Source organism: Castor canadensis, chromosome 17 (assembly GCF_047511655.1).
Source record: "Castor canadensis chromosome 17, mCasCan1.hap1v2, whole genome shotgun sequence".
NCBI classification, from domain to species: domain Eukaryota; kingdom Metazoa; phylum Chordata; class Mammalia; order Rodentia; family Castoridae; genus Castor; species Castor canadensis.
The window spans coordinates 54025623-54049959 of NC_133402.1; the positions used below are offsets into that span (position 1 = coordinate 54025623).

General features: G+C 34.9%; 1 protein-coding gene across 2 annotated transcripts in view; it reads left to right on the forward strand.

Moving 5' to 3' along the window:
* The window catches only part of Dnajc13 (DnaJ heat shock protein family (Hsp40) member C13), a 118548-nt gene that overhangs the window by 21763 nt on the left and 72448 nt on the right, over positions 1 to 24337 (forward strand). Inside the window, exons 3-20 of one of the 2 annotated variants that reach the window (XM_020172670.2) lie at positions 2907 to 2982; positions 3746 to 3895; positions 4321 to 4362; positions 7823 to 8023; positions 9711 to 9917; positions 10017 to 10112; positions 10445 to 10536; positions 13027 to 13193; positions 13301 to 13380; positions 13465 to 13634; positions 14066 to 14165; positions 15433 to 15540; positions 16210 to 16365; positions 17704 to 17760; positions 19427 to 19548; positions 22065 to 22140; positions 22362 to 22457; positions 23225 to 23368. In XM_020172670.2, the coding sequence (XP_020028259.2) occupies positions 2907 to 2982; positions 3746 to 3895; positions 4321 to 4362; positions 7823 to 8023; positions 9711 to 9917; positions 10017 to 10112; positions 10445 to 10536; positions 13027 to 13193; positions 13301 to 13380; positions 13465 to 13634; positions 14066 to 14165; positions 15433 to 15540; positions 16210 to 16365; positions 17704 to 17760; positions 19427 to 19548; positions 22065 to 22140; positions 22362 to 22457; positions 23225 to 23368 (2140 nt within the window). The remainder of the gene's footprint in view (positions 1 to 2906; positions 2983 to 3745; positions 3896 to 4320; positions 4363 to 7822; positions 8024 to 9710; positions 9918 to 10016; positions 10113 to 10444; positions 10537 to 13026; positions 13194 to 13300; positions 13381 to 13464; positions 13635 to 14065; positions 14166 to 15432; positions 15541 to 16209; positions 16366 to 17703; positions 17761 to 19426; positions 19549 to 22064; positions 22141 to 22361; positions 22458 to 23224; positions 23369 to 24337) is intronic. The other variant, XM_074058908.1, reaches the window with a different exon arrangement.

Consider the following 24337-nt stretch of genomic DNA (forward strand, 5'->3'; position numbering starts at 1 on the left):
TTTATTTGCTGTAATAAAAATAATACAGGAGTGTTTGTTTCAAAAAATCTTAAGTACATTAAAATGCATAACACCATTAATTATCAGGGAAATGTAAATCAAAATTACATGATACTACCTCACTTCAGTAAGAATGGCTATAATCAAAAAGACTAAAGATCACAAGTACTGGTTAAGGACATGGAGAAAAGGGAATCCTTATATACCATTAGTAGAAATGTAAATTAGTACACTCATTATGGAAATCTGAATGGAGGGTCTTCAAAACATTAAAAATAGAACTACCATACGATCCAGCCTTCCCACTATTTGGTATATATCCAAAGGAAATAAAATAAAAAGATACCACACTCTTGGGTTTATTGTAGAAGTATTCAGCAGTAACGAGGAAACGGAAACATTCTAAATGTCCATCAACTGGTGGATGTATAAAGAAAATGTGGTACATATACCCAGTGGAGTACTCTTCAGCCATAAAAAGAATGAAATTCTGCATTTATGGCATGGATGGAACTGAAGATTAAATCAGGCACAGAAATACAAGTACTGCATGAACTCATAGGAGGAATCGAAAAAGGTTAAGCTTACAGAAGTTGAAAGTAGAATAGTGGTGAGCACAGGCTGATGAGGGGAGGGATGGGGGAAAGTGGAAGGGTGTCAGTGGGCACTTACTGTTAGTAAGAAGTTCTGGAGGCCAGGGGCATAGTTCAATGGTAGAACACTTGCCTAACATGCATGAAACCCTGGGTTTGACCTCTACCACTTCCTCCTCCCCTCCTTGAGAAAAATGTCTGGTAAATGTTTGAGGAGATGGATCTGTTTAGCTTGATTTGAACTTTACACAGTGTATAATGTACTGAAACATCACAGAATACTGACTAATATGTACAATTTTAATGTGTCAGTTAAATTTAATAAAAAGATTTCAGCAGGTCCTTAGATATGTTGAAAATTAGAAAAAAGGGACATAGAACTGAAAAGATTATTTTCTTAATGATTCTCTAAGACTGCACATACAGCAGCTAACATTTGGGACATTTTATTTTTTACTCTTAGAATAGAACAGTTTGTGTAGTTTTATTTTAGAATTGTGACTTCTAATTTTTGACTCTCAAGGTGATTCAGGAAGAATTTGTGAATTCATATTTCTGTTGGACATTCAATTTCATTGTGTAATGTTTTAAGTCAAAATTGGTTTAAGGGAGATCTTATTGTTTTGTTTTTGTTCTTATTAATTAGTTAAGACTTTGAAGGCTGATGACTTTTTAGCTCCTGAGATAAGTCCTAGCCTACTTCACAATCCTCTAACCCTCACCTCTTCAGAAAGAAATGAATGTTTTTAATGTTAGAAGGAAGTGCTCTCATTCTTCTCTAGACATGTAAAATTAGGAAAAAACTATTTCTAGCATAGCAACAATTTGGATCAATACGTGATAAAATTCTTATTATTTTCTTTTTGTGCAAATGGAAGTGACTTTTTGACATTTTTATTATGTAATGCACTGATTAGAAAAAATGGACAATAAAAAACAAAGACGTTTAAGATTTCTTGGTGTTATGGGACCTCTTCTAGAGTGTTACCCTGGCGCTTGCCAATGGCTGTTGGAGTAAGATAATGTATATCTTTTTAGCATTTAAGTAGTTCAAAGCAGAAAAAAACAGAGGTCAGAAAGACATTTGGTTGAATTTAACATCCATTTTTGATAACTAAAACAACGCTTACTAAAATATAAATAGATATTTCAATATCAGTTACAGTTTTCTAATACCGAACTGTTTTTCCTAAAATAACCTTCTTTTTTGGTCTTAATGTATTACTATTTTAATGTTACTTGATTTCTATTGCTAATACTTATTTAAAACTAGATTGGTGGGTTTTTTTTGTGTTACCAGATTTTACTATCAGTAAAAGAATTGAGAAACAGTCTTTATTCTGTTTTCTGGAACAGTTAAGAACCATGGGTCTTCTCCTTTGAAATTGTTAGAGCTTGGTGCTTTTGGAGAATGTAATTCTTTGCAGTTTTCTTAAGTTTTTCTATCTAGTAGTTGATTTATTCTTAGTTTTTAAATTTATCAGCATAGTCACACTATCATTTTTCAAATTTTTCTGCATCTAAGGCTGTGAATATTTTTATTCTTAATTTTTTTTGTTTTTGCTCATACTAGCTAATGTTTTTACCTGTTATAATATTTTATATTTAAAAACTCATTCTTCAGTTTTAAATTTTTTAATTCAGTTTTCACTTTTATCCTTATTAAGTCTTCTCTTCTAAAGGATCACTCATAATTCAGATTTTTTTTCTTATTCAGATGTTACTTGAAATGAAGGAAGTAAGAAGTGAAAATTGCTTGTTTGTGGTATACGCTTTCTACTTATATTAAATCGCAGCACTTAAATGAGATAGGTAGTTGCTTGAGTAGAAATTAAGATTGTAGGGTATGACTGTGTCTGACTAGTTGCAGGCCATAACTTTTCCTTCCTATCTATGCTGGTTTTATTGAAAGAATATTTTGAAAGAATTCGTGGTATGCAACATCTTTTGTTAAAATAAAAATTCCCATTTAGAATCTTTTTAGTGTCCTAGGCTGGTGCTTTGCCATCTTCATCTGTATGTACCGACTGCACAAACTTGCTTGTATACGTCATATTTTTCTATGTAGGAATCTAATAGGTAAAAGTAAAATGAATGGTAGGTGGATTTTAATTCTAATAACATTTTAGAACATTAAAAATGAAAATTGAAAGACTAAGCTATATTTAGTCACCATTAATCAGTTAACACGTTTCTATTTACTGCAATGTTTTCTGGTGGTGTCATGTATTTTTTTTTTTTTTAGAAGAGTTTTTTCTTGCAAGGATTTGTTGTTGTTGACATGTAAATATAAGTACTTGTCTTCCTTTGTAGGTATAAGCGTGTCTTTTCAGTTGGAACCCATGCGATTACTACATATAATCCCAATACCTTAGAAGTAACAAATCAGGTAATTAATGTTAGAAACTGATAAGAGTTTCTATAAACTCATCTTGAATTTTAAAAGCCAAGGTGTATTCCATTACCCCTGGCCTAAAATCAGTACTAAGGATAGAAATGTCAAATCTGAAAGAGACTGATTTGCTTATATATAATGCTCTATGTTTGGGACCAAAATAAATGAATAGGGAACAAGGGAATGTGCTTATTTCTAGGCTCTTTTGATCTATTACTATCAAATGTAGCTGTCTCTCTCATATGAAAGGTAATTTTTTATAATTTTTAAATGCTATTACTGTTATACAGGGATATACTAGTTATGTCACAAGTGTAATTGGTGTAAAATACCTTGTCAAAGCACTAGGATTGCTTGTTTATAGGCAAGACTAACTGAACCTGCATAAGTGAACAGACAAAGATATCCTAGCTTATCTTGTAAATTAGACATGTTTATAGATTCTTTTTTCTTCCTTAGTGGACTTATAAGTAATCATAAAGTGTTACTTCCTAATTCTTTTCACTTTTATTGTAATTGCTTTATATTTAAGTCTGAAATACAGATTTTTGTCGTTGTTTCTGCTAACTAAATCTTTTAAGAGAATTTGAGTTTTAGAATTGTTATGAGACATAATTTCTTATGTACCTATAGTATTTTGTTGAATTTTGTTCATTTAATCAGTGGGTATGAAATTAGAGTAATAATGTGGTAAAAATAAACATTGCATTTTTCTAGATCATAGCAGCATTTGAAAGAATTCCTTTCTTTTTTTTAGTGGCCTTATGGAGACATCTGTAGTATCAGCCCTGTTGGAAAAGGACAGGGAACGGAATTCAACCTCACATTTCGTAAAGGCAGTGGGAAAAAGTCAGAAACTTTAAAATTTTCCACAGAGCACAGAACAGAACTTCTTACAGAAGCATTGGTAAGGAAGGTTCTGTGTTCATGAACTAAGTCTCTCTTCTTTTGTAAGTTAAATAGGTATAGTCATTTAGATATAGATACTAATGCTCTCAGCTCCTATACCTCCTATGCTTATTTTTTTCTTAGTAACCTTTAACTTGACACTGTGAAACTTCTTTTTTCTAAAAGAAGGACTAGAAAAGCTTTTATATTTGATAGTTTATTAGCCTTTTTAAATGCATACATAGAACAAACCATTGTATGTTTAGTCTGTTTATCCATAAAGTTCTACATTCTTTTTATTGAATATACCTAACCACAGCTTTTATAACAGTTTTTAGTATCAAGGTTACTAAGTTGTGATTTTCACCTGTTTGGGTAGAAAGAGCTGAGCCGTGCTTTTTCTTACCAGTCTGTTCTTATAACTGTGGCTGTTTTCTCTTTCAGAGATTTAGAACTGATTTTTCAGAGGGAAAAATCACAGGAAGAGTAAGTATTTAACATTTATTAATATACATTTTATTTATATGTATTTCTATTTGTATATTTATTTGCCCCTTATTGTAGAAATCATTCCATAACCTGTGTATGCTTTTTGTGATAAAGCCAAAAGGAAAAAAAGGAAAGATTACTATTACCTTTTTTTTTTTTTTTGGTGGGACTGGGGTTTGAACTCAAGGCTTCTTGTTTGCTAGACAGGTGCTTTCCTGCTTGACCCACACCTCCAGTCCATTTTGCTCTGGTTATTTTGAAGATAGGGTCTCACAAACTATTTGCCTGGGCTGGCCTCAAACCTCAGTCCTTCTAATCTCACCTTCCCAAATAGTTAGGATTACAGATGTGAGACATTGGCAGCTAAGGAAAGATAATTTTAATGTCTTTCAATACCATATGATAGTTGACTATAGCCTAACAGGAAACTCCGATGTCAAGAAATAGATTTAAGACTTTCAATTTTGGAAATAGGAAAAAACCAAAAATCATCCTTTAAAAAAGCCCAAGCCCAGGCCCGGGTATAGTGATGCACATCTGTAATCCCAGGCGGGGTGTATGGGTAAAGAGGGGTTGCTATCTGAGGCTGGCCCAGGCAAAAGTGGAAGACTGTATCTGGAAAATGAACTAAAACCAAAAAAGGACCAGAGGCATGGCTTAAATGGTAGAACACTTGCAAGCACAATGGCCTGTGTTCAAACCCCAGTACTGCCAAGCAAGCAAATAAAAAATTCTGTGAAACATTAAAAATGCTGTACCCATTCAGGTATTCCTTAGTCAGTATTCTACACAGCACTAAGCACCATAGAGGTGATGATGCCTGTTGGAACATGCAGTAATTGTTTGGTGTAGGAGTTTCTTATTTCAGAAGTATTAAGGCTTTATGGTTTGAGGATATCAAACCTGTCTTATTACATGTTCCTGAAGCTTGGCATGTGCACCCACGGCATGGTGCTCATCAGATCCTAACTTTCCCAGGCCAGGCCCTTTCTACTCATGCTTACAGCAGCCTTTACACTAACCTGGACACTTCTGGGTAGAAGGAATGGGAATTGATACTTTTTTTCCCCTTCCTTGAAATAAGAAATTTCTTACAATGAGCAAGTATTACTTTTATTATTTTTTTTATTAAATTTTTTTGGTACTCCTGGGGTTTGAACTCAAGGCCTTAGGCTTGCTAGGCAGGTGCTCTACTACTTGAGCCATACCACAAGCCCTTGGTATTACTTTTACAATGGGGAAAAATGATGCTGAAAGTTATAGCACTATTCAAAACCATAGATTCTGGCAAAAAGATAGGAATTGAATTCTAATCTGAGGGCTTTGCTAATTTCAACTCTTAACAGTTGGCCGGTTGCCCAGCAGCCATTTGAAATATCTTTATGTCAGCTGCTAAACTGTTCATTGTTCCTGATGGACCACTGTCACACTTCTACAAATCATAACTTGATGTGCTCATTTTAATTTTATGTTAGCAGCTGAGTTATCTGTATATCTCATTTATTTGGAAAGAAACTGCTTCTAGAAACATGCTTAGAGATTTTGTTTATAAGCTTCCCTTTGTATCAGTTAGCTTCAGTCACTTAATACTTCTGAAAACTTTGAGGTAGAAACAGTTATCACTAGAAGATTGACTGAAGGATACATCAAGAGTGAGGAACTCAAAATGACACCTATACATTCCCCTCCAAAAGTTTAGGCTTCACCCCCAAATGCTATGCTAGCTGAGCAGCTCTCTTACATAAGGTGAATTTGGCTATAAGGCCTTCTGATGTCCTGGATAGTCTCTAAGTCAGGATATCTCAATGTCCTCCAGGCTTGGCCTTTACTACAGGCCTTGGGATAATGATATGTTTCTATTAGCATAGCTCATCAGTGGCAGTTGATTATCAGCTGAGAGGAATGGAGAATAGCCTGTGGGGTGGCTTTGGGTCATGTCAACCAGCCTAGCTTGAAAAACACCACCTTTTTTATTTTGTGGCCTCTCTGCCGTCCCCAATCTTGTTGGGGAAATGTGTGGCATTGATTTGTCCTTTAGTTCAAAATCAAGGCTCTAAATATATCTTGGGTTAATGCAGGCCTTCTGTCTTTCTGCAGAATTCTTTTTATGGAACTCTGCTGTGCATGAAGCCATAGATGAGCAATGTTGAGGTCACTTGATATGGTCCTGTGAAAGTCATTGCTGAGTTTACTATAGGGATGTTAGTGGAGGTGTTCATTTCTTAATGTCTTACTCTTCTGAAAACCTACCAGAGATTTTTTTTTTTTCAGTATCAAAAATAGTTGTACTCCTGAGCAACCAGTTAATTTTTTTCCTTAAGAATAGTGTGTTGCTCTTCATGTGGATTGGTAAAAAACTTTGTGGTATTTGAGTGTAGGAGCCGATACTCACTTCACATCTAACACTTTATTACCCTTATTTTCATTGACTCACTTTTCCTTTAAATTGATTTTCTTCTCTTCTACATCATTTTCTTAGAACCTGGATTAAACCTTCCCCCTAGCCCCCATTTTAAGAATAAAGCTAGAGGGCTGGGGATGCACCTCAGTGGTAAAGTTTTTCTCTAACATGTACATGGTCCTGAATTTGATCCCCAGCATTGCAGAAAACTAATAAATAAATAAACACACACATTAAGTGGATATTGATCATTCTAAGCATTTGATACTCAGCTACTTTAATTTGCAAAGGAATGTTATCATCTACATGAAATTTTACTTAGTAATATGATCAGAACTCAAAGATAACTCTCCTGTGTTCTTAGAAAAGCCTAAGTCAAATTTGTGTGTGCAGAAAGAAAATGTACATTAATGAACAGAGCCAGGCCAGATTGTTTAAATTTATGTTAGAAATTCTCCTGAAATGTGACTTATCTCTTTCCAGTATCTAGGGTGGATTAAAAGAACACATCATCGTCAGACTTTTCCTCATAAGACTCATTCAAAGCCCTTTCAGTCTTTCAGAATACATTAGGATTTCCTTCACTTATGGGTGTGTGTGTGTTGTTTTGATTTGGTTTTGTTTTCCTTTGTTCTTTTTTTTACTTTTTTGAGACAGATTCTGGCTATGTTGTCCAGACTGGTCTGGAATTCCTGGGTTCCAGTGATCTTGTCACCTCAACCTCTCAAGAGCTGGGACAAATGCCACCATGCCCAGCTGGATTTCCCTTCTTATCTCTCTCTCTCTCTTGATTTATGTAAGAGTAGCTTAAAGTTGTTTTACAAAATATTGTAATCATAAACCTTTGCTAATTAAGAAGGAACATGGTGTCTTTAGTTAGAGTGAATTTTCTTAATGAAGTAAACAATCCCCCTCAGCTAAAATTGTTTTAACAATTTGGATAGTAGCTGTAAATATTTATAATGTTATTTGGATTTTTTGGTTGTTTCAGTGGTGACTTATACATTAAATGTAACTATTTCATGGTAAGTTAAAAGTAATACTGTTTCTCTCTAGAGATACAATTGCTATAAGCATCACTGGAGTGATACAAGAAAACCTGTAATTCTGGAAGTAACTCCTGGAGGCTTTGACCAAATAAATCCTGCAACCAACAGAGTACTGTGTTCCTATGACTATAGAAATATTGAAGGGTTTGTAGATCTCTCTGATTATCAAGGAGGATTTTGCATACTTTATGGAGGATTTAGTAGATTGGTAAGTAGTATTTTTAAAAAGACTTTTAAAAAGAGATACAACTATTTGAAAGGAACCAGTGTTTTCACACTTCATTTTAATATTTCATGTGAATCTTCTGGAAGTGTGGTATTAAGAGTGTACTTACAGAAATGTGTAATAGAGCGACATCCAGCCACCTACAATATTGCAACATTGAAACCTTTGGAAGAAGTTTCAGTGTTGTTAGCTTAACTGAGATTTCTTTTGTTGATAAATTTGACTAATTTTATTTCACTAAACATAAAGCCCCGCCCCCCCCCACAAAAATACTTGTTTCCTCTCCCACTTAAAGGAGCCTAAAGCCTGTTGTCCTGGTGTTACTCAAAGGCTGGCTCTTCCCTATGCAGTGGAAATTTGCATTGATTAAACCCTTTTGTGGAAAATATGGCAAATTACAGGAATACAGCCTGTCAGGCCCTAACAGCATAGCTATATCACAGTAATTTCACCGAGTCATACAATGGAATAGTAAGGTGAGCAGTGTTTGATAATCTTTTTTTCTTTTTGGCAAACAATTTTTATTGCTTGACGCCAATAAGAAGCTCTCCTTTGAATTATCCATTTTCTAAATGCAGTTAGCCTTCCGTATACATGGGTTCTACACCCATGGATTCAACCAAGTATGGATCTAAAATATTCAGGAAAAATTTGTACCTGTACTGAACATCTGTAGATTTTTTTTCTTTTTGTCATCATTCCCTAAACAATGCAAGAACTAGCTGCATAGCATTTATATCTTAGGTATTATAAGTAATCCAGAGATGATTTAAAGTATGCATAGGCTATATGCAAGTACTGTGCCATTTTATGTCAGGTACTTGAGCATCTGCAGATTTCGGTATCCGTGGTGGGACCTGGAGCCAATCTCCACGTATACTGAGGATCATACATGTATTGTATGTTCTCTGTCCTTTAAAAGACCATGAAGCAGTTCACTGCAAATATGATACCATTAGAGATTCATTCAAAAAATCACTGATTAATACCTTCTTCATCTAAGGTGTCTGATAAATTCCTTGGAATACAGTCAGGTTCTTAAACATGATGTGATCCTGTGCTTCTCAGCAGAGGAGCTATTGGCGTTCTGGCTAGGACAAATCTTTCATGTATGGAACACTTCATGCCCTTTGCATGGCATTTAATAGATTTCTGGCCTCCAGGTACCAAATACAAATTGCATCTTTTCTTTATCTTTTGAAATAAATCCCTGAAAGTTGGCTTGCAGCATCAATAAGCTAATGACTGGTAAACACATAAACATTGCTTAACATAATCCTGTGAGGAAACCCACTATCCAAGACAGGTTAAATCAGTACTATCTTGATTAAAACAGGAAATGCTACCCACATGGTACCCTAACTTCTCATTGGCTTGAGGCCCATCTTTGGAGGCCTGAGCCTGCTGTTTTGAACTAGTGATGAGAACCTGAGCCTGTGAGATAATTCCCATTCAGTGAGTTAGTTGTAAGGCTCCATATCCCAAACATTAATTTTAATTTAGTAACAGTCTTTCAGCTTAATAACACACTGCTTATTTACCTCTGACAAGTTCTAGTGCATCTTTTTTCCTCTGGGATTGCTACTTTAATCTCTTTTCTGAGTTGATTAAATGTAGTCACATTTTAGTTGTTTCAACCCTGACTTGTTAAATTTTAAAATTTGCGCAGCATTTATTTGCATCAGAGCAAAGAGAAGAGATTATCAAAAGTGCAATAGACCATGCTGGCAACTACATAGGTATTTCATTGAGGATCAGGAAAGAACCTTTAGAATTTGAGCAGTATTTGAATCTTCGCTTTGGAAAATACAGCACTGATGAATCCATCACGTCTTTAGCAGAGTTTGTAGTCCAAAAAATATCTCCTAGACATTCAGTAAGTAATATCTATGTGTTGAAAATAAAAACTTGTTCTTCTGTTTTGAAATTTTTCTTTAAATAACTTTTTAATATGTTTCAATTTTATTGTTTATAGGAACCCGTAAAAAGAGTGCTAGCACTTACAGAAACATGTTTAGTAGAGCGAGATCCAGCCACCTACAATATTGCAACATTGAAACCTTTGGGAGAAGTAAGTTTCAGCATTGTTAGCTTAACTGAGATTTAGTCTGTTGATAAATTTGACTAATTTTATTTCTATTTTAATACTTGTTACTGCAGAATCTGTATTTCTTAACATACTTACTGATCTTAGAACTAAGAAGATTACAAAAGTTACTTTCTAAGTATATAAACAGAACTTTTTATTCAAAAATTGGAAAGAACATTTGAATGACACTTAAACTCTGATGTAAACAAGTTAAATCTTGAAATACTGATTTTTGTAAGCTAAATGATACTTTTTTTTGTTATGAAATACTACAAAATTAAACATTTTTATTGAACTTTTTTTGTTTTCATTAGGTATTTGCTTTAGTATGTGACTCAGAAAACCCACAATTTTTCACCATTGAATTTATAAAAGGGCAAGTTCGGAAGTACTCTTCAACTGAAAGGTATTTTTTTCTTTTTTTAAATTCATCAGTCTTTCGAGATCTTAGCTATGTGCCAGGCACATTCTCCATCAAAGAGAAAACAGGGCTGGGGGTATGGCTCAAGTGGTAGAGTGCATGCTAAGACCCTGAGTTCAAACTCTAGTATTGGAAAGAGAAAACAGAAAAAAACAAGCAAACAAAAAGCCCCACAGATTTATAATCTGGAACTAGAACTTTGAAATTATTTAATTTGAGAAGGCATATCTAAAATGACCAGTTTTCAAATTCCTAAAGATAGTAAAAATGGTGGTTTAGCTTAAATAAATTGTATGTCTATAACTGTTTTTAAAGCATTTCAGAATGCCACTTCTTCTGTTGTTGAATTGTTTGTATAATAGCTGAAAGTTACTTTAATTACACTTGAAGTTATGTATATGTTAATATTATCAGCTAGTTTCCAATCTTCCAATGGAACATGCTGGTGAATTTTTATTCTGCTATAATTTGGCCATTTCTTTGAATACCTGTTTGAGCTGCTATTGTTACAAAGCTGCTATAAGATTAGCAGATAAGTAATGCTGCTCTGATCTCCCTTTATGTCCTAAGCTGTGACTGTGAGATGGACAGTTCTTGTTCTTTTATACTTTGTAAATAGACAAGGAGTCTATAAAGTTAGACCAGACAGTTCTGGTGCATTTGGTCTCTATGTACAATGCAGCCTTATTGAGGGCTTTTTTACCTCCTACCTATAGTACAGCTAGTAACTGTTTCTTATCCTAGAAAGCTTTCAGTCTAAGGTCGACAAGACTGGAAACCCAAGCACAAGGTTTATGTTTTCTTTTTTTTTTTTTTTTTTTCATTTTTCTTTTATTATTCATATGTGCATACAAGGCTTGGTTCATTTCTCCCCCCCGCCCTTATGTTTTCTTGATCTGAAATCAAGGGAAGAGAATATCTGAAAAAAATGATGCAAATGTTTTAGTCAGAAGAAGGACAGCAACACTCAGTTGTTAAGTGCTTTATGTACTTAACATGTCAACCTGTTCAGTCCTGATGGCAGCCCTAGGAAGAAAGTGCCATGGTTGCCAGCAGTGAAATGTAAAACAAAAGCTTTATGACATGGGTTAGGAAAAGATTGCTTAAGTATAATCCAAAACCACAATTCAGGAAAGGAAAAAAGTTGATTAACTAAACTTCATCAGAAGTTTGACACTATTTTGAAAAATAAAAGGCAGACCATAGATAGGAAGAAAGTATTTGCAAAACATATAGCTGATAAAGTACTGGTATCTAGAATAGCAATAGTTAAAAAAAAAAAATCAACCTGACTGTAAGTGGGCAAAAGATTCAAAATATCTTCTCATTGGAGAAGACATAAGGCTGGTAAATGATGCATGAAAAGATGGCAAATCATGAGGGAAAAGAAAGTCGAAACTCCTGCAGAGTCACTGCAATGGCTAACATCAAAAAGACTGTCAATGCCAATCATGGGCGGGGATGTGGAGAAGTTGCAGCTCTTATATATTGCTGGTGAAATGGGAAAATGATAAAACCACTTTGAAAAACAGTTTGGAAATTTCTTAAAAGATTCAACATGTACTTACCACATTACCTTGTAAGCCCTTTACATGGTATTTAATATCCAAGAGAAATGTATGCATATGTCCACAGAAAGATTTGCATGTGAATGCTCATAGTAACATTTTATAATACCTCCAAAATAGAAACAATCCATATATATGCTGGTTTGTGAGTGGATAGACAAAATGTTGAGTATCTGTATAACGTATACAGTAGAATACTATTCAACAAAAGCATTGGTGCAACAATCCAACAATTTGGATGAATGTCTGGGCTTCATGCTTGCTAGTCAGGTGCTCTACCACTTGAGCCACTTCACCAGCCCTGTTTTCTGTTGGGTACTTTTGAGATAGGGTCTTGTAAAGTATTTGCCTGGGCTGGCTTTGAACTGCGAAATTCCTGATCTCTGCCTCCTGAATAGCTAGGATTATAGGCATGAGCTACCAATGATTCTGTTTTTATGAATTTTTTTTAAAAGCAGACTTACAGAGACAGTAGATCAGTGCTTGTCTGGGGCTAAGGAGTTTTTTTGCAAATGGGCACAAGGAGACTTTATAGAGATGGAAGTGTATAAAAATGGATTGTGATGATTGTAATACTGTGTAAATTTATTAAAAATTGTGAAACATTTTAATTGGGTGAGTTTTGTGATTTGTAAGTTAGACCCATGTAAAGCTGTTAAAAGATGATCTTGAAACATAGAAATATTAAAAGTATCGTGCTAAAAGTGACCTACACAAGGTCATGTAGCAGCCAGGTGAACTGCTAGTACTAGAACTTGACTCCATCCTAAAGCTCCGCCCTTTGTAACTATAGTGCATTCCTGAGCAGGTTACTTGCTAAAATGCCTCTGTTGAGTTCTGAATCAAAATTCCTTGTGACTATCAATCCTAAAACCTTTGTGGGTTTTTTCCTTTTAACCTTGCTTAGAGATTCCTTGTTAGCAAGTTTGCTGGATGGAGTAAGAGCCTCTGGTAACAGAGATGTTTGTGTAAAAATGACAGCAACCCATAAAGGGCAGCGGTGGGGATTACTCAGCATGCCTGTGGATGAGGAAGTAGAGAGTCTTCATCTCAGATTCTTAGCTACACCTCCAAGTAAGTACTGGTTTCAATGTAGTTGTGTTTCCACTCATCTACTTGATAATAGTTTAAGAATTAGGAATGCAGGGGGAAATTTTTTGAATGTTTTCATCTCCTTACAGATGGCAACTTTGCAGATGCTGTGTTCAGGTTCAATGCTAATATTTCATACAGTGGAGTTCTACATGCTGTAACACAGGATGTAAGATAAATTGTATCATAAATTTGCTCATTGTCATTCACTTTTCATATGGAAACATTGCTGAAACACTCTTCCTTCACCTAGGGTCTCTTCTCAGAAAACAAAGAAAAACTGATCAATAATGCCATAACAGCATTGTTGTCTCAGGAGGGGGATGTGGTTGCTTCAAACGCAGAGCTGGAAAGTCAATTCCAAGCTGTGAGGAGGCTTGTTGCTTCCAAAGCTGGGTTCTTAGCCTTCACTCAGCTTCCAAAGTAAGTTGTCTTTAGAACTAAGCTTCTTAGGGATTTTTGAACAACTCAAATGAGAGAATATCAAATAATTTATTTCTTTTTGTCTTGATACCTTTTATATGGTGACATATTTTTTATTCATCAGAAATGAAGAGGAAGATGATTGGGACTGATGTGAAATACTGGTCCCATACTCACTAGTAACATTACTGAGCTTAATTGGAATGGAAAATTACTTGCCTTATGGTTGTGGTTAACCTTAAAAAAAAATCTTTGTCAAGGAAAAAAATAATTATGAGAACCTATATTTATATTTATTTTATACTAATTTGGAAGTTCAAAATTAGTAACTGCTGCTATATTGCAATGGAAACTTAGGAAGATCTAATATATTTTACTGCTGACAGATGTTCTGATATTGATAGGATATGCTTGTTTTTTTGTTTCAATAGGTTTCGGGAGCGTCTGGGAGTGAAGGTGGTAAAAGCTCTCAAGAGGAGCAACAATGGAGTAATCCATGCAGCAGTTGATATGCTTTGTGCCCTTATGTGTGTAAGTAGTACTTTTATGAGGGAAATTGGCTTTTCTTACGTTGACCAGAGGTTTTACTTTATATAAACTCAGATTAATCTTTCAGTGTATCAATAAGGTCTATGCCTTTACATTTCCTAAGTTCTCGTAGTCATTTGTGTAACATTGTTTAGTGCATCCTACATACCAGGAAATGTTCTGTGTGCTAGAAATATAAAGATGTTAAGACACAGTTCCTGCCGTCCTTCAGATTTCTTGCAGTCTGATAAGGTATGCACAGGTGTACAGTATGAAGAAGTGAGCCCCTCAGATCACTGAAAGATAGCACGTAATATTTTTGCTTGGTGGTGAGAAGAAGGTGAATAATACTCAGTCTTTCTGGAGACATTTGATTTGAGACTGACAAACTGAAGAGGGACACATTTGAAAGCAGTTTGAGCAATAACTTGGTGACAGATTGTATGGAGAGAGAGACAATTGTTCAATATAAACTTTAAGTTTTTGGTTTATCTCTTTTGTGTACTGTTTAGGACTTTCACTTATATAAGGTGTTTTAGGCAAACTTAGTGACGTAGAACAGACATAGGTAATCACTTGTGTAAAACCTTGCATTTATTCTCAAAGCAAATTAAATTTTGTTTTATTTACTGTTCCAAATGATTTAAGAGTTAAACTAGAACATGAAAAATAATGCAAAACAAGTACACTGAGTGCTGATCATGTGTTAGCTGTGGGTAGTTCTGTTTCACAGCTGAGGAGCTGAGGCTCTGAGAAGTAACCACTACCTGGCTGAAGGCTCCTAGTTGTCCTTAAGTCAGGATCTGGACTTGGCTTCTCGCTATCATGCTGGAGTGCTTTTTCCCCTGTTTTCCCCAACAGCCACAAGTCAAGCACCTCCAAACAAAGAAGCATAGGCTACTTTGCCAACTCATTTTAACACTTGTGCTTACATGCTAAGGTTTATCATTTTAAATTTAAACTATAAAGTTCTGGGGAGCAGGGCTGTTGTTTGCCTTTTAATAAAGAGATCTGTGACTTTTTGAGAAAGTTGCTTGTCTGGTAATAGGTTCAGTTACTTGTTAGACAAATGATCTGTGAAGCCCGATCAAACACAAGAGAAACCCATCAGTTCTGTCTGCTTATCTTATCACGAGTTTCCTTTTTGCCTTACACTTTAAAGCCTGAGTTTAATTCTCTCCGTGTGTAGCAGATGCTCTTTATAAATTACTTTTTTTGTGATGCTATCATATGGAACTACTTATTAATTATCACTGTTTTTAATCAATAGCCCATGCATGATGACTATGACTTAAGACAAGAACAGCTAAATAAAGCTTCTCTTCTCTCTTCAAAGAAGTTTCTGGAAAACTTACTGGAGAAATTTAACTCCCATGTGGTAAGTTGTAACTAGCCTTGTCTTCATGGGAAGTACTGTACTGTTATTGAAAGGTATTCTTGGAATGCAGTGTGCACATAGTTTTGTTGGCTCCCCTGAATTTGGTCAGTACTGGTCATAGTTCAGCTCAGTCACTATTAATTCAGTATTCCTTGTCAGTAAAATATTCACTTACCTGTGAAGGATGCATAGCTAAACCATTAGATTTATGTAATGATATTTTTGTTTCTTTTTCTTTAAAAATGTCATCCTGAAGAAAACTATTCCAAAAATAAATCACATTTCTACTTTTATTGACAACCTGTTCCTCAGTCACTGGTAACAATTTTGGAGATGAAAATTGTAGAACATCTAATGAGGGAACATTGATAAATTGCCACGTTTTTGCAGTATTGTCAAAGATAGTTTTTCATTCAAATACACATTATCTTTAGTTAATACACACATTTGGGAAATCTTAGCTATGTTCTTAGGATTTGAATGTTTGGACAATGGATTTGCTTCAATGATGAAGGAAGTTCTAAAGGGTCATTAAAATTTGAACCATGTTAAGAAATTAAAATCCATGTTTATGTTGACATTTAGAATTAAAAGACTGAAACACATTTTTATTGTTTTAACTGAAGCCCTCTGTCTGAGTCTTTTAAAACACTGTTTGCTTTGTTTCAGGATCATGGGACTGGTGCCCTAGTTATTAGTTCACTCTTGGACTTCCTTACCTTTGCCCTCTGTGCTCCATATAGCGAGACAACAGAAGGGCAGCAGTTTGATATGCTTTTAGAGATGGTAGCCTCCAATGGAAGAACCCTCTTTAAGCTCTTTCAGGTGAGATCTTGTATTTTTCTTATCAGATGACAACTAATTTAAGAGAACCATTTTTGGGGTCGTTCCCCTGCTGCCTCCTTTCTTTTGCAGTTTTGGTTAACAACCGAGGGCCTTGCACATGCCTGGCAAATACTCAGCCACTGAGCTCCACCCCTGGTGGGTCAGATTGTCTTTTAAAGACTATGCTTATGCTTCATTGTGATGACAGTGCAGCTAGTACACAACCGGGCAGGGCACTGTAGCCCTGGCTTCCATATGCTTCATTTGGAGCCCTGCTCATGGCTCTTGACCCTGTTTGTCTCCTTTGCCCATCTTCTCCATCCTAGATGTAGTGAAAAACTTACTTTGTTCTGGGGTATGTCAAAACTTCCTTTTCTTTACAAATTCCCAAATAGAGTTTAAGCAGTGCTGTTCATGACACTGGAAAACATTTAACTGTGGTGTTTATTGTGCACATATAAGGTTTATATTTTTGTGTCATCACTATTTGGTATGTAACATTTGAATAAGGATAGTTGAATAATTATGCATTCATATTGTAACTAAAGTTCTAGGCCAGTGCACAGCTTTCCTGGGTTCTACATGTCAGTTCTGGCCACTTACCCCACTATACCAAATAACAAGACCAGGTAGTGGTGCAGGGCGGAGGAGGAGATTTATTAATGTAGCAGGGGCCCACCACAAAAAGAGGCAAATTAAGCACTTCAGTCCATCTTTGGGGTGCATATATGAGCCTTAGGTCTAAATAGAGGAAGAATTGGGGGCAGAGGTTGAGAAGTATACATAATAAACAGTTGTGATCACAGAGGTAGCATTGTTGTCTGGTTGTTCATTATCTCAGAATTGGTCAGGCTGGGCCTTGTTGTGGTAAGAAAGTCACTCTTGCCTGGCAGCGGGCACTTCATCTCCTGCTTCAGGATGTTTGTCCACCATTCCTATCTTTCCTGGAATCCAAGATGGCTGCAAAGTGACTGTAAGAGAGAATAGCTCAAACCAAAGGACACATATGCAAAATGGAGATAGAAGTGACAAACTTCTTTCCTGCTTTTAGTTACCCTTTGGACATTTGCAGGTCCAACCTAGGAGTCAGTGCTTTTGAGCAAAAGCAGTTTCTAAGTACCTGTTATAATGTGCCACATGTTTCTTACTACTGTAAACTACAATAAAGTTGTATTGTAGGAACAACTAAAGTATTAAAACCAAACATGGTCTGACTTTTATGTGTATCTTTTCCTAGTTTTATGACACATAATCTGGCATAAAGCTGTTTATCCTTAAGAGCAGCAACTAAAAGTTTTAGGATAAATTATTCACTGATACATTTTCTCCATTTTAAAGCATCCTTCTATGGCCATTATAAAAGGAGCTGGATTGGTTATGAAGGCAATAATAGAGGTGAGAGAACAATTTTGAAATTTAAAACTACTTGAAAGTTGGTTGACTATATTAATTGAAGCTGACAAAATTGCCATTCGGTCTTACGTGGGAAGCATGCGATTCTCTGGGGAAGAAAAATAGTTTAAAATCTTCATTCAGAATTTAGCTTTAAACTAGTTTTAAACTTGAAAATGAGTTTAAAGTTCTCGAGTAAGTATAGAAGAAATAATTTTGTTCCTGCCTTGTTTTTAAAAGACATAGAATTTAGCTTTTTTTTTTTTTCTCGCTCTTTCATTGAGGGATGATGATGAAGGTACTGAAATCTTGAGGTACTTAGATTACATAGAAATGTATTAATGGAGTTCGTTCATAGCAAAGTGATATCAGATAAGGATGGCAATAAGTTCCTCATTCTAAAGTACATTTGTAGTTAAATTCTTATCAGGATGTTGTAAGTCATGAGGCATTGTTTTCCAAGATAGTTGCTTTAGCAGTCTATATTTTTCTAAAAGATAAGATCCTCATTATTAATATCATCTGTACATTGTGATGTTTAAAGTGATATCACTCTAAATTTCAAATTTTTATTTTGTAGTCTTAGTAGCAATTTGGGTAAGATATAAGAATCTTCTGTTTATCAATAAACTTAGCTAATGTGTGTATAAATATATCTCATGACTAAAACATAAGCACAGAATTAGTGTGCCCTAAGATTTGTAGAAAAAAAAAAGAGATACAGACATTGAAATTTTGACTTCAGGTACAAACCACACATGTTAGATGTATAGTCACCAATAGTGCTGATGTCTGTGAAAGACTATATCCTACTGAGTTTCTCAAAAAATTTTATCCAATTGTAAAAACAATGTATACTAGAAGAAAAAAATGGGATATGCAGGAAAAACATAAGGAATAAACAAAAATAATTCATGTGTATTTTATCATCCAGAAATAACTTCTGTTAGCATTTTTGGTGAATTTCATCTCAGACTGTATACTATTCAAAATCGCACACACATACTATCTATGCATGTTCCAATGCATGCTGTGTATTCATGTAGCTGTGCTGTAGACTTGTTATTTTATCACTGGCATAAGTAGTTTTGCTTTTTCACTTGTCTTGAGTATCACATTGCTTGTTTCATAGTTGTTTGATCACCTTTAGTAATAAGTAGTCCTGTTTATCTTACTGGTTGCCAAAGTGAGTTCCTATAAGCAAAGTAAAATCAATAAAAAGAACTACCCTTTAAAAAGAACTGTCACATCATCCTTTAATAAATAATTTTGTGCATCATGAAAATGAATATATTGTTAATAATAAAAGCAAGCCATCTTTGCCAGGTGTCTTTGGTAAGAATTGCTAATTTTCCTGAATCACTCCTCTCCCATTTTTTTGGCTGATATATACTTAGGAAATGAACATAATTTTAGTATTCAGCAAATCATAATTCATAAAGTAAATTCATCTGCAAACATTAAACCTTATTCCAAAGGCAAATAGTATCTTAAAAATTTCTTGTACTACTACCCTCTGTGTTACTTTTCTGTTACTAAAAGTTGGTTTTGAAATTTTTGTTTTTTGCTGGATAATTATTTTGCTTAAAAATGGAAAATCATTTTTTTAAAGTTGGGCTAGCTTGTTCTAGATTGCTGCTTTAGGGATCATCTTACCCTTTTTCCAAAGGAAGGTGACAAAGAAATTGCTACAAAAATGCAGGAGCTTGCCCTCAGTGAAGGTGCCTTACCTCGACACTTGCATACTGCGATGTTTACAATAAGTTCAGATCAGAGGATGCTTACAAATAGGTAGGTTATTTAATTTGCTATAAATTAACTTTCTGTTTAGAGATTGGATTTAGATACTGCATAAAGCAAACAAGTGTTTGGATTATACAAATGTTCCATTTTCTTTTGAATCACGTGCTTTTTTTCCATAAAGAAGGATTATGCTCTAATGATCATTGTCCCTGCTGGTGGATAACTTGGGGGATAGAGGGAGGAACTGGTTCCTTTGTTTTCCCCTGATACCTTATCAGGCTCTTAACCCTCTAAAACGTGGAAGAGTTCCTAAGAAAGCTTATGGAAATATAGTAACATGCCCAGGTTTTTCCCCTTCTGTTTCCCATGACCATCTTGCATGCACATGACTCCATGTGGAAACTTTGCATAGTTAGTTTTAAATAACTTTGGTCAGTTAGGTACTCTCCTTTGAAAAGAAAAAAAAAAAGAAGAAGAAGAAAGAAAAAAAGGAGAAAAGCTTAAATATATTTCCATCCTAAACTAGTCTTAACCTATATCTCTTGTAGGTAAACAGTTTCCCCTCTGGTGAATCGTCTTTCCTCCAGTAGTCATTCACACACAGATTGCTCATTTACTCCAGGCTGCATGAATTCCAGGCCTTTTAACTTTGTGGTTCCTGATAGGTAACCCTGTCAGCTATCCTGTGCCCACCAGATGATGCCATTAGTAAAAACAGCGGGTATCATCATAAATATATTTAATCAAAGTTTTGGCTTTGTAAATAATAGCATAAGTTGCTGACTAGGTCTATTTTGTTTTAATACAAGAACTTCTATTTTGTCACCTAGGTCTAGTTGATGTTTGCTACAGTATACTCCCTTGCTAATAGTTTTTTATTTATACTTTTGGGGGGGATGGTACTGGAGTTTGAACTTGGCAGTACTGGGATTGGTAGGCAGGCATTCTACCAGGTTGAGTCACGCCCTCAGCCCTTTTTTGCTTTAGTTATTTTTCAGATAGAGTTTTGTGTCTTTGCCATGGCAGGCCTCAAACTGATTTCCTGCTTACTCCTCTGTACACCTGGCATCACAGGCATGCACCACCATACCCTGCTTGCTAGTTGAGATGGGTCTTGCTAACTTTTTGCCTGAGCTAACCTCAAACTGAGCCTCTTGGTCTCCACCTCCCAAGTAGCTGAGATTACAGGTGTGCATGACCATGCCCATCCTTACTTCTGTGATTATAAAATGCCGTCTTGTTACAGACATCTGTATCAGAATATCACAAAAGTGATATTTAGAGATACTAGGAGACTAGGAGGGTTATTTCCTTAGTACTGTCTTACTAGCAATGCTAGATCCTGTCTTTCATTAAGGTGGAGACTATTTGTTATCTTATTCCATTCAACCCCCATGTTAGATGTTACTTTTGTTCCATTTTATCATGGTTTTAAGTTAAAATACCCAACTGTGATCAGTTAGTGTATTTGTCAAGGAAGCATTTTAATTTGGAGAAAATTGCAGAATGTTAATAACATTTGAATTTCAGTGTTAAAAAGCTTTGAGTTTATAATAGAAATACCACTTATGTCATCTCTTTTATCACTAAGTAAAGCCTTTCTAGGAGTCACTGATAGGAGAGCTTTAAGATAACAGTGAGGAAATTACAAGTGCAATGGCTTTGATATGTTAGCTTCCAGAGAGTCACAGGAGTGTGCTTTTAGTAGTGTTCACTTTTTGACGACAAAGTACAGTTTTTACAATTGGAGTTTTTCTATTAAATATTCTTCTTCTGGGAATGTAGCATGTATAAATGTGTACATCTGTAGGTGGTTCTTGGGTTGCTTACAGATTTTGTGACCATTCCTTCAGCAAGTGTCCAGAATTTACCCAAGTCTAGAAGGATCCTTGGCGAGTAAAACAGGGTTCTTGCTCATGGGGAGTTTCCTTCCAAGTTAGGGGACGATGTTGTTCTGGGGATTCAGATTAATACACAACTAAGTCATAGATTTAACATGGATCTTAGGTTTTCACTTTGAAGCAGAATTTACTTTTAGCTTCAAAGGAGAATAAGTAGAATAATTTGATGTAAGTACTTTAATCTTTGTCCATATTCCAAAACTGAAAATATTTTCTACCTCTGACTTTGCCAAAAATGTTTTCTTAAAATGTATTTGTTGGTTTTTGCTTATGTTCAGAATTCCTACAAAGAATGTCACCATGCTATTCCCAGTACAACAGGACTTGTTATACAAACTTGTATCATCAAGTTTGTTACTATTTTCTTGAAGTTTTGCTTTCTTCAAATGAGTAACAACCTACCTTCTTATGTTCCAGTCCACTGAAAGTTAGTGTAGCTATCAGGAAAATAATTTGGGGGGAAAAAATCCTAAAATACTAATATTTGAATTACTATCTTAACACTTCTCCACATTAAAATAATTTTTTTGATAATTTTTAATATCAGAATGATTTTTTTTACTGTAGCTGTATTATAATTCTATGATATTTTGTTCTTAAAAATTCCTTTCTGTTCTAGCTGAGATAAAGCAGCAAACCTTTCTCAACGTCTGCTTTTTTCAGACAGCTAAGTAGACATTTAGTGGGACTCTGGACAGCTGATAACACAACTGCAACAAACTTGTTGAAACGCATTTTGGTGAGTGAGAATTTTGCACTCTTCAATGAAATTTGATTATTTATGTTGTTAAAGGGACTTTGTAATTGAAAAGGAATTCATCATAAGACTTACTGTATAGTGTTACCCTTAATGGCTAAATTAAATTTTAGTGTTAGTTTATTTGAGCTTTGAATTCAAATTCTTTTGTGCTGTTGTTTTGAAAGTGGATTTTGTGCTTTGTTTTTGTTTGTTGTTTTTAGCCACCAGGTCTGTTGGCGTACTTGGACAGCACAGATGCAGTTCCTGAGAAGGATGCTGACCGAATGCATGTTAGAGATAATGTGAAAATAGCAATGGTAAATACTACTGTACTCAGTGTCTTTTCAGGATTAAGGGTACTGCTATAGACTTCTGAAAGAATGAACATTATACAAATAAATCAAAAGCTTACTGCATCGTTTTTTATTAACAACAGCTTTTTTGAAGTAAAATTTACATCCCCCCTCAAATTAACCTGAGTTAACAAATCATTAATTTCTAATATAAATGAATTCATAATATAAACAAAGTCTATCAGTGAGTTGTGCACCTATCAACACAATCTAATTTTATGACTAGTAATTTTATTTGATGTTTTATTTCTCTCACCCAACTCATTGGCACATTCAGGAATGGATTTCTTATTTTAAATTTCAAATGTGTAATGTATTTTGCACATGATATTGCTAAATGTTGGCGAAAGAGACAAAACTAAGACAGTTACTTAGGACTCTGTTTATAAGGTCTGTATTCATTATTAGGTTGACCTGTCTTTGAGAAACTCATTTGAACATGCTATTTCTTATGGTGCACTTCTTATGATGATTCCTTATATGTATGCTTTTCCTGTCCTCCCTCTTCCTGCTCTATTGGCACTCATCTGCCACGTGTATCTGGTCACTCCTCAAAAAGGAATCATTGTGAACCTTAAATAGACAAGTAACATCTCTTATCAGAAAGTGTAATTTATTGTTGAAATTTCAGTTTGTTTCTTGATATTTGAAATAGTGTGACTAAGCTGTACATAGAGTTTTGAAGTGAATTTGCAAATAGCTGTGTAATGGGTTTCAACATTATTTTTCAGGATCAGTATGGAAAATTTAATAAAGTTCCAGAGTGGCAAAGACTAGCTGGAAAAGCTGCTAAAGAAGTTGAAAAATTTGCCAAAGAAAAAGTAGATCTTGTATTGATGCATTGGAGGGATAGGATGGGCATTGCTCAAAAAGAGGTAAAAGTAAACTTTTCTTATAGACTTCTAGCAGTTCTTTGTGTCTTCAATCTGGCCTTAGTTGCTGCTGTTCACAGAGGTGGTATTCAGGTATTTCTGACTGAATACTTGAAGGTTAAAAATGAGTGTCATCTAACTCCGGTTCATATTTTATGTTTATTTTCATCAGTAGCTAGTTTGTGAAGTAATGATTAGGATTTTAGTTAGGTATTTAACATAGAATTATTCTCTTAAATTTTCTTCCATACATTCCTGTTTTTGTATTTTTTTTATATTTTCCCTCCCTTGTTGTGACTTTGTTTTGAACCTCTAAAAATAAGATGCCCTTTTTGTTTAGGTTTTTTATTTGGAACTAGCCAGACAAGTGTTTTGAAAATAAGAGTCACATTTTAAAATTAAATTCACTAAGTATCTTTAACTTTTATAATATTCTCAAATCAAGGTCAGATCTAAAGCAATTTGAGTCTCATTCTTCATGTGGTTTTGCTAAACAGAACCTAATTCAGTAGTGCATATTTTTCTGTCTAGGATGGATGGTGCAGTGGTTAAAAATGAATTAAGGTGTTGGGTTGGGAATGTAGCTCAGTGGTGGAGTGCTTGCCTAGCATGTGCAAGGCCCTGTTTCTGAAACAAATGGGTTTGTTATAAATTGCCAGAATATCTAAATATGTCAGAACAAATGTTTTGGCCTTGCGTATCTGTGGAGAGTGGATTATGAGAAGCCTAAGAGAAGTGGACATAAGCAAGGTTAGATAAAAGCTCGCTCCACATATCTATTTGAAATTTGGAACCATCTTCAGCCAAATTTCACTTAAAGCTCACTATGTAAATGATAGGCGCAGTATAAAGGATCGTTTAAAAAGCTTCCAAGTAACTAGGAGAGTAAGGAGAAGACCAAACTTTGAACTAGTTAACCAATATCTGAGTCTGGTTCCATCACTTATTAACTCAAATTATGGATTTTTCAGA